Source organism: Sesamum indicum, linkage group LG2 (genome assembly GCF_026168435.1).
Source record: "Sesamum indicum cultivar Baizhima isolate 11 linkage group LG2, ASM2616843v1, whole genome shotgun sequence".
Lineage (NCBI taxonomy): Eukaryota > Viridiplantae > Streptophyta > Magnoliopsida > Lamiales > Pedaliaceae > Sesamum > Sesamum indicum.
In genome coordinates, this window is record NC_142658.1 from 17,943,164 (window position 1) to 17,954,372 (window position 11,209).

The following is an 11,209-nucleotide window of genomic DNA, read 5'->3' on the forward strand; positions in this document are numbered from 1 at the left end:
CAGTGGAGTCTTGCCTGATCCAGATCTCATCACTACCCAAAAAAGAAGAATATTATTACAAAAGGTTAAGTTATTATATTAAAATTTTCAAGTGGTAAGAATTTTTATTTTGTTAGTACATTAATAGTCGTTATAGTTTTAATCTATAGCGGGTATATTTGCATAAAGCTTTTTGTAAGCAAATATTAATGTGTAATGTTTGTCCGTATAGGCACAATTGTCATTATATTTTTTATAGTCATTAAATTATCACTATAGATGTGTCATTAATTATTTATAGTGTAAACAACTTTATGCACAATACTTATTTTTAATAATTATATTGTAATAGAAGATAAAAGAATATTATCATTTAATATATAGACATATCTTTCACATAAATTTTTGTGTCTGAAAAATGATATTATAAAACAAACAAATATATATGAATTTTACAATTTTAAATAAGAAAAGTGGTACAATCTATGAAGTATGTATCTCTTAATTCTTCACTTTGAATGTCGATCCAAGAACTTAAAACTTGTTCTTGGTGTGGATGGTAATATCTTTTGATTGACTTGTGGAGCAAACTACATGACACCTTGAAATACGACATCATGGCCTTAAAATTTAATGCCAAAGAAGGGGTAAACTTTCACGAATGCAAAGTTGCTATGATGTAACAGAGAGCTTTTGACTTCCTTTTGATTTGTTGCATGAGTGTTGTCTTGTGTTATGAAATGACTGATTGTTAGGTGAAGACCTTTTTTTATAAACATGAACACAACTTAGATAGCTTGAACTCACTTTTAGTGGGCTTCAATACCATAGGCATTTTTGCTATTTTTAGAAATATTTTTATAATTTTGGTAGAGTTTGTTGATTTTAAAAGATGTTAAGAGATAAAGCTAAGAATTGTGACAACAATGATATGACATTAATAGGATAAATCGTACAAACCTAATAATGACCGAAACAAGTAGATTAAATACATAGTAAATATCATAATTGCCCCCTATATTTAAGTAAAATTGCAAAAGTTCATTCGTCACATATTTGCACTACAAATTTGGATTTGTCTTCTTGAGAACCCCATAATCTACAACAGGAAAAGGGCCAGTAAATGTTTCCGGGAATACAACATGTACATATCTCACAGACAGCAATTCAATGAGTATGATACGAATTAGTTCATTTTCTCTTTCCAGAAAAAAAGCGTTGTCTGATAAAGATAATATATATTAAACAGTTTTTTCATCACTCTGTAGAGCTGGAAAGTCGATCACCAGTAACTTTTAGCCAACCATATCTGTGTCGGAAATCGCGTTCTCTTGTTCATTCAACGAACTAATTGATGCGAAAAGATGCTCGATTCTGAGAGGAGAATGACGAGCTGTGTACTGGAACATGACCTGAAAAAACAAACACACCGTTCACGACATTCTATTCGATGTGAATACAGAAACCATGTTATACCAAATAGCAACGTTAATGTAAACAACTTGAAGTATTTATGCACAAGAATGCCTTCACACATTATTGGTAAATTACACTCCTAGATAATGACAAGAATACGCCAACTCATTGACTTTGTTTTTAATCAAGTAATATAATTTACTTCACCGTTATAAATAAAGAAAGTTAGTGCTTAACCCTTGATCCAGTTTATATCATCATAAACTTGAGTATAGTGAGAAGCTTTGGCGTTATTACTGACTCACTATTGAGTGGATTGACAAGCGTTGGGCATAAAAAGGAAAAGCAGTTTAAATCCACCTTCTTACCTTTGAGTAACTATCAGCAAAAGCTCGCGAACGATTAGGTTTCCCAAGGTAGTGAAGATCAGCTCTCTCTAGTTTCCCATCTGCAAAATATAATCCTCCTTCATTGATGGCAAAACGTAGGAGATTGCCAGCCTCAAGTCCTGTCTGACAACCACAAAATATATGATTAGTTGCACTCAAATTTTAATAATTTATGTAGCATATACTAAATCATTAGACATGCTACTGAAAAAAGGAAAAATAAATAAATGTGCATCTACAAAACTATTCAAACATACACAGACACATATATATTGTATAGGTACGAAACACATTTACCATCACATCAATATTATGAATATATCATCCATAAATATGCAAATATAATATACACATAAATATATATATACACCATTCAATTTGACATTTTCAAGAACTTTCCTTCCTTCAAAAAATAATATTCAAACATATCTTTCTCCATTTCTAACCATTCTCAACCATCTTTGAAAAAAAATCAAACATAGATCATAATCTCGAGTACACTTCTGAAAAACTCCCATCTTCAAACTCACTACCCTAAACCACCGCAAAACAGCTGAAACATGGCTATATGCTCTGAACTGTATTTTTCCTGAAGACTTATCCATTTGAGACAACAGAGATTGATGACAGCGCCATGAATATTCTCTCTTAAAACAATAATCATGCTTATGAAGTCGTTAAATTGACAAAGATCTAACTAGTTTCCACCCTATCAAGGGCATTTTAGCAATAACAAGACTTAACATCTTCAACCTCCCTTAAAGTGTCTAATTAGCTGGAATACAATACTATATCCCGCATAATTTTACAATGATCTGATTATATCTTCCTACTTACTCCAACCCCAATGATAATTTGATTTGTTTGGCAAGAATGAGAGCAGACTCCTATGCTGAAATTTAAAGGTTGTCCAGTACATAAGGGATACCACATTAGCACCCCTAGAAGAAAGTTGAATCTCACTGTTAAATCTGTAGAATTTCTACTTCTGTATTTGTATCAATGAGCTAAACTGAGAGACTGATATTGTATTGTCTCATATTTGACAAGTTAATTCTACTAAGCCAATAGCTTGGGAACATTTTAATCAATAAATCATTTTTGAACAATATCTAACTGAACTAATTATTGGTTACCAAAATCCAAGTTTCTGACCATTGAACAAGCATTAGTTAAGCAAATTTATTAAGAACCATCCAACCCAAGAAAACAACTCCCAAAAAACTAAAATTTGAAACAGAGAAATGAAATGCTAATCACCAAGAATCCAGCACATTGGCAAACGCCTCTAGTTCATGAATTTACTAAGAGCTCCATTGCCAAACTGTTGGTTGTGCACAAATAAGCTATGAACTGATAGTTTGGGTTCCTATTCCTGTTCTTTGTTTTCTTCTTGAGTGTAAACTTTAGGAATGTGATTCATCAATCAAAATCTTGGGAAAGAGGAGTCGCATAAACCCAATTATCAAGGATTTATAGTCTCATGCCTCCAATTTTCTGTGTTCATTCTGATCGAACAGTAGATGAATCTTGGAAAACATGCAGGGAACACAATATAGGGCATACATCATATATTGACAACACGGACAACTTTGTAGTCACGTACTATTGACAACAAGTGAGGGAGTCTCTCATCAAGAATTCTTTTTCTTTTTGTTTCTTTCCTTTTGGCAAGTGTCTGTGTTGGACAGTGGTGGGGGTGGCTTAGTGTTTCACAAAACAGAAAAGATTTCTCTCTTCCTTATTAGGAAATAAACACATTATCATTGACGAACTAAACAAAAATATATGATGTTTCACTTTTTCAAATGTGTCATATATTTTGAAAACAATATATAATTTAATTTTAGCTGCGGGATGGTTATCTAAATCTAAATAACAAAGAATTAAATTTCAAATGTGTCATATATTTTGAAAACAATATATAATTTAATTTTAGCTGTGGGATGGTTATCTAAATCTAAATAACACAAAGAATTAAACCCAATGACCTCTAATGATTCAAAGGATGACCCATATAAAGAAGACAAGTGATTTTTTCTCTTTCTCTAACCTTGAGACATCCTTATTTTGTGCTTTTGCATCTACTTCTGCTTCAACGCAGAAGATGAAAAGAATAAAGGGGATCCTGACAGTCAGCAACCTCGTACAACCAAAGACAACTAGTCCTGCTCCTATGGAATGGCCTTAAAAATTTGGTGAATGAGTTTAACATAAAAGGTTTCTCTTTGTTTTATTTAACAAATATTTGCTAAAAGTATATAAGGTCATTTCTGGAGAGGGTATTATGTTTCTCTATCTAGCCACAGTCTTTGTCCAATAATTGAATTAGATTATGCTAGTTGCAGCTTCCAAAATCTTCAAGAGACCTTTTATATTATCAACTTGTCAAACCACCTCTACTAACTTTTAAACATGAAAATGCAAGATGAACTAGATGCAGTGCGTAAGAAGACTCTGCACCTTATAAAACATTGAACACTCATATTTAATTTGTACTTGAATAAATAAAAGACCAAACCTTTTGAATGAAGTCCCTGTCCAAGCAACCGAATATAACCGGAGGATCATCTGATGTAGCCAGTCTCCCATCATCTAGTAGCTCCAATACTAACTGATTATTTAGGAAAAGCAACAGTCGGCCATTACTGCTTAAACCATTGACTGTACATATAAATCTATTGTACACGTAAAGTGTTAAACTAGCAACTAAAAATACTAAAAGAGTCTACTAGAAGCATCTACGGGAAATATATCTACGTAAAGAAGTGGCTACTTGTTTATCACGTGAGATATAAACAACGAGAACGAAACAGTAAATGTAGAAGGGATTTTCTTCTAAGATGCTCCGGTAGCAAATATTCTGCTGCCAGTCAATCAGTCAAAATACATTAAGATGTTGCTCTTCTTATCCTTGCTAATTCCTATCTAACCATAGAGGCTGTCTGTAGATTGGAAAAATTACATAGAGTTAGAAGATACCCCTCTAGGTAGGCCTCTATATGATTATGTTTGGACTAATGCAAATCCGAATCCTCATAACAAGAAGCAAGTTACAGAGAAAAGAACACTTATTGTAGTGTAACAAGAAGCTCCCCTTAAAGATTTATCAACAAGAGGTGACTCCAAGTGAATTTATATGTACCTGTTGTTGCTCTGGAACCTGTCCCTTACTATCCGTATCAAGAACATACTGACTACAGTTTTCATCCTTCCACACTAGTACCAACGGGGTATTCCCTGATTGATAATGTGCATGCCTGAAAGATAAGATGCAACAAAACCAGAGTGAAAATCAGAGAGAGCCATGTTGAATTTAATGAGATTCAGAAACTTGGCACATCAAATCTCGGTAAAAGATGAAAGCATGCTACCAAATTGAGAAGATAGAAAATCCAAAAGGTTGTAGAATCTAATGACAAAAATAGAAAGGACAACTATGAGGAAAGACAAACAATTTGTTCGTAATCCTTTGATCTAGTAATTAGGGAAAAAGGCCTGCCTACTTAATGAGTGTGCAGCATTTAAATTTAAACTAGAAGGAAAACAAGAAAAAGCAAGGAGGAAGATTAGAAAATATCAATTAGATAATTCTGATCTAGTTGGCAATTCAGGGGCATTTTGGTAATTTTCCCAATGAGCGGTCATACAGTACCTTGCTAGAAATCTGTACATTTCGCTATTTTATTTCTTTATCCAGAATTTAAGGTTTTTAAAGTCCCTGTTCTATTATGAATCGGCACTTTTCATTGATCGAGTGTATTCCTAGTTGAGAAGGTTGCCTTTCATCCTAATGTTCCCAAGGTTTCCTATTAGAATAGGCAACAAGCAGTCTACAAATACATTGTAACTTGTCTCAATTTCAATAGCCCATAAGAGAATTCTGTTTTTGCAAGTTTTATAATAGCAAGTGTGAGCCATTCATCTTATTCAAGGTGAGAATGTTGAAACGACTTGAGAGATTCTAAGGTTTTCTTACAGCTCCTATGAGATTCTAGCCTTACTTTGTGAGCTGGATAGTTTTCAAATTTTATTTTGAGGACTGTCCAGCATCATTAAATTTACAAATGGAGTGAGTTGCAAAGTAGTGCCACTTGGGTAGACATGGAAAAGAAAAGAAATGTACCATCCAACATCAGAGTAGGGACCCATATATGGGTTCAAATAAAAAGTGAAATAAGAGCACTGTCACTTTGGATGCAAAAAAATGCTAATAAACTTTGTCTTGTGTTCTACTAACTGTGCAGCGTAAAAGCCAAAAACATGCAGCCGGGGCCCAACCACGTTGCAAAAAACAGGCGAATATGGAGAACCATTACCAAACTGGACCTTAAACCTACAAGATAAAGAGTTTTAAGATAGAATTTATGGATATCAGCATGTTCACATCCAGAAGGGCATGCTTGAATTTTTACAACAGAGAATATAATTAATGCATAAAATCACTTTCTGACCTTGAAAGAAACGATATAAAAAACTATAAGTATTCATAACTTATGTGAGGTTATAATTGCTACTCATTGAAGGAAACTCACTTATTGTAAAACAACAATCCATCCTTCATATATGGCATGGATCCAGTATAAGCTGCTTTTAGACCCTCCTGATCACAGTCATATATGAGAATAGTCCTGAATCTATATCTATGGTAAGGTGAGGGATCATTGCAAGCCCCTGATTCAACAAGCTTGCTGTTTAACCAGAAAAACCTGAACTCAGCAGTGCATTCATACAACGACATTCCTGCCCAGCACACCATGTCAATTACATAGTACGTCTGATCAGGCTGCAAATTATAAACATGGAAAATCACCACCATTTCACACATTCAAGTAACAACGTCACAACGAGGTCGGAAAAACTATTACCTCATGAAATATGCAATCAAGTATACAATATGATTGGCCAGAGCGCGAACTGTTATTGGTCCTGGAACCATTGGGTAAAGCAGATGGGAACCGGTGAAGCATACTGCCATTGCGTAACCTACTAACTGTTGTCCCATTAGATGACACCACAAAACAACGTTTTCCAGCTGGCCTAGCACACACATACCTGTACACAGAGCAAACGGGGGGCTGCATTCACATATGAGATCCTTCAAATTCTAAATAATCAATCCAAACTACACAGAGGGTTTTAGCTTTCTTTTTTTTTCTTTTTCTTTTTTCTTCAAAGCCCCTGAAGGCTTCAAATAAAACACCAATTCACCATGTTTAAAAGTAAATTCGGACCAGTCTCGTCAATTAACATTCTACAGCAGAATTCTTAAACATAGATAGAAATAACGGGTCACTCTTTTCAACACTTCAAGCTTTGAATTGAGGATATCACCGGAAACAAGAGGAGATGAATTTGAATTACATTTAATTGAATTATATTCCACTTAGTAGAATAACGTGAGCAAGTTCTCCTATTTCAGTAAGAACTTTCAACTTTTTAACTTAACTTTATGGGTGATGAAGAATTGGATGCAATTTTCAACAAATAGAAGTAATTTGGTTTAGAGTTAGACTGAGTTAAAATCATGGATGCACAAGTACTGCCAAAAGAATGGCTTAAGAAAACCAAATAGGCATACCAATCAGTGTTTAATCGGTCAGGGACATCGATCATCCATTCAGGTAGCATAAGCTGCTTAGCAAACCATCGCCGGGCTTCTGACCCTCTTAGCCTGGCCGCCTGTCGAACATCAAAATCTTGAGCCTGTTCCTCGGGCTGAGGCACAAATTCAAATTCTGGCTCAGGCTCAGCAGAGTCATTCTGAAGGGAGAGAATAGTTTGTGCCAAACAGCGGGCCTGATGCTGGGCGTCTAGACGGTTCTGGGCTTGCCGTTGCAAAGACAACTCTCGCCGCCTCTGTTGATCTGAAATTGCCGCCCGTTTGAATGGGCGGCGGAGATCGTGTGGCGGCATCGCTTTTTCCTGCTTAAACTCTCAAGAATTTGATACACTTCAACTACCTTGATGACAGCCACCTTGAGTTCATGTCACATACTTCCACCAATGTGGGTCTAGCTCGGCGCTGGTTTTGGAAAGTGAAGGTGGTGATAAGGCCGGAGTAGTTGCTGGAGATTTTGTCGGAGGAGGGGAAGACAGAGGAGCCGATTGAGAGTGTCAGAGCGGTTGCGAAATGCGGGAGTGTGTTTGACGGAGAGTTTTCTTATCAGTGGAGTCTTTCCAGCAGCAAAAATATAACTTCATGATCCTGAAGTATTTAAAAAACACAAACTTAATCCCCTGCTTATTCAACTAAATATATACACAAAATAGATGTAAAAAGATCAACAATAGGCCGATTACAAGAGAAGTCACAGTTCAACATAATCATCAAAAAGCATATCATCATCCGACAGATTGAAATCAGAATCATAAAACACACCTAAAATCTCATATCTCAACAATAAGCACAGAAATCTCATAATCAACATTTAAAATCCAAAAATTTCATAATCACAGCAATTCCCACTAATACTTACCGTAATCAGCCGTAAAATACAGCCCATGTTTGGTCCTATTTTTCGTCGAGAATACACCCCAGGCGAACTGGAGCGCCGGTGAAGAGCGACGAACTGGAACAATCGCTAACGGCGAGTGGCGGCGAATGGGCTTGCGAGTGGGAGTGAAAGAGCAGCGAGTGTGAGAGAGAGTGTTGGTGGTGGGGGAGAATTTTGAGACAATGGGGAGGATGACTAGAGAGTGGAACCCTGATTTGAATTGCTGCTCCTCTTCTTCTTTTCATTTTTTCTTTTTCTATAACAAATTATTAAATACTATATGCTAAAGGCTGTGTGTTGTAAGTTAAGGTTTACAAAAAAAAGAATAGTGATTTTTGTGCCAAAAAAAACAAAATCAAACATACAATATATATTTTAAAATATTTTAAATTATCTACAAAAATAAATCTAACATACACGTTATATCCAAAACATACATATTCATTTCTATTTTTCTCAGAGAATCTCTACAAAACAAAACAAATCACTCAAAAAATGAATTCAAACAGCAAGCTAATTTTTCCCTCTTCAGTAGCTCGTGTGCGTTGCATGTGCCAAAATCTATCAATTTCAACTATGGAGTTAACAGAAAATCCAGAGCTGCCAAAAAGATTGAAATTTGAGAACCAAAATTATAATGTTAAATTATTTGAAAACCAAAATCAGATAAGTAGCTATGTTTAAGAACCAAAATTGTATTTATCACCTGTAAGTGTTCATAACTTGTGTGATGTTATAATTGCTACTCATGGAAATTAGAAAATATCAAATGGAACTCACTTATTGTAAAACCCAATCCATCCTTCACATTAGACTTCTTAATGTGCAAGCACTGTCTAAACTCAAATTTATTATAATAGTCAATATTTAGATCCAAATTCATTAATTTTATACTAGATCTAAACTCAAACCCATATACAAGATACATATCTCAATGAGTATGAGTCTGGATCTACACCCTAAAACACCCACGGATATGAATTTTGAATGTGTAAAATCTAATACTCTAAGAATTCATTAATATCTATTAATTTAAAATCATTGAATTTGTAAAATTGTTAAAAATAACGACTAGATTTACTTGTCATCTAAAATTCTTAAATTTTGCACATAGTTTCTAAAAATTACGTAATGATATTTTGAGAAAATTTGTCCGAGTTTTTCATCTTTTTTTTTTATAATGACAAATTTGAATTAAATTTATAATAAAACTAATTTTAACGTAAAGTGATAAATCAAACTCGATTAACATATGGGACTAACAAAAATTATTACTTAAATTAGTCGAATCCGCGGCACATACACTCCTCACTTTATCACCATGACATAAATGTTCAAGGGAAGGTTAAAATCTCATCAGCAAGTAAGATTTAATTATTCATTGGTGAAATACTGGAAAAGAAATTGAGATAATTTATGTATTAGGTAAAAATAAATTTGTGTTTTTATAGTGAAAAGCCAAATATAAAACTAAATAAATGAATGATAAAATTAAGAAGGAATTTAAATATATATATATATATATATAAAAGTAGTGGGTCACGTGTCGGGCACCCACCAAATGGGCAGTGGGCACTCGACCTCCATAATCTATTAATCCATGGTTAGTGGGAGCAAAACATAATTAAGTGAAAGCTCTGGGGCGTGGTGGTAATTAGATAAGAATTGAGTGATTCCATAATTTTCAACACGCCACACGAGAATGAATCTGCGGACGACTCCTCCCAAGCTCTTAGTACAGTAGCTTTAATTTGTATTATTATTATTATTATTATTAATAAAGCAAAACTTGTCTATCATGTTAGGGTTTGATAGAAAATACTTACAGTAAAAAAATATATATATATAATTTTTCTACTTTATCCCTTGTACAACATTCCACTATAATATTTTTATACTGATAATGGAGTAAATATAATATATATAAAGTCAAATTGTGTAATTATAATAAAATATTGCTCTCAAGTTATAGCCATCAGATAAAAAAAAAATAGTCATTTTGGTGTTTGTTTTACTTCCTATATATAGAGTAAGATTAACATCATTATCGTATCTATTTTTGAAAATGTCTTGTTCAATTACATTTTTTTATGCTTCAAAAAATATATGTAACAATGATGTTGATCACCTCACCATATAGAAAGTAAAAAGACTAATGAAAATGGCTATAATTCGGGAATAAAATTTTACCACAATTATACCATTTTGACTTCATATATACATTATATTTACCTTTTTATAAATTTAAAAATATTAAATGTGAGGTAAAATAAAAAATTTATGTATTTTTTTTTTGTGCTAACATCAATATTTTTCAACCAAATCATAATAGAAGGGAATCAAGTGAAATAGAATTTAGTGTAAGTATAATTATAATTTTTTTTTAAAAATATATAATTTTATAAAATCAAACATAATCCATTATTAGGACTTAAAACTAAATCTAAGTTGAAGATGTATAAAAGTAAGTTTGAACTTGGAGTTCCAATCTGAGTAATACATATTATAAATAACATATTACTTATTAGAGGTCAAATTTCTAGAATAATTACATTGATTTTCAAAATATTTATTATGAAAGTACCCATAAAAAATATTTATTTCTTTAATCAATTAATTAACCCTCAATAATTTTCGGCGCATGCATGTATGCATATTCAATATTAATTTATTTTTGTTAATTTTAACTAATTATTTAGTTTATCTTTAATTTTTTATGTAGTTAAATAAGAAAATATAACAAAAATTCTGCAAAATGACAATAATACCCTTGAGTAAAGATATTCAAACAAAAAGAAGAAGATCCATGTGTTTCTTAGGGCCACACTCAACTTACAACTGTAATATGGAGGTTACTTAATGTACATGTCTTGATATATAAATTCTTGAGACCCCCACATTAATTAAAGATTTGACTTTGTGTTTTTA

The 11,209-nt window shown here is 33.1% G+C and overlaps 1 protein-coding gene across 1 annotated transcript; it reads right to left on the bottom strand.

Moving 5' to 3' along the window:
* Positions 1-979: 979 nt before the first annotated feature.
* LOC105156060 (snurportin-1 protein) lies at positions 980-8,528 on the bottom strand. Its single transcript, XM_011072092.3, has 8 exons — positions 8,264-8,528; positions 7,366-7,992; positions 6,653-6,839; positions 6,320-6,570; positions 4,930-5,044; positions 4,306-4,398; positions 1,764-1,907; positions 980-1,391 (listed from the first exon to the last, which is right to left on the bottom strand). Exons 2-8 carry the CDS (start codon positions 7,698-7,700, stop codon positions 1,275-1,277), a joined length of 1,242 nt encoding a protein of 413 aa, XP_011070394.1. The 5' UTR covers positions 7,701-7,992; positions 8,264-8,528; the 3' UTR covers positions 980-1,274.
* Between the last annotated feature and the right edge of the window lie 2,681 nt (positions 8,529-11,209).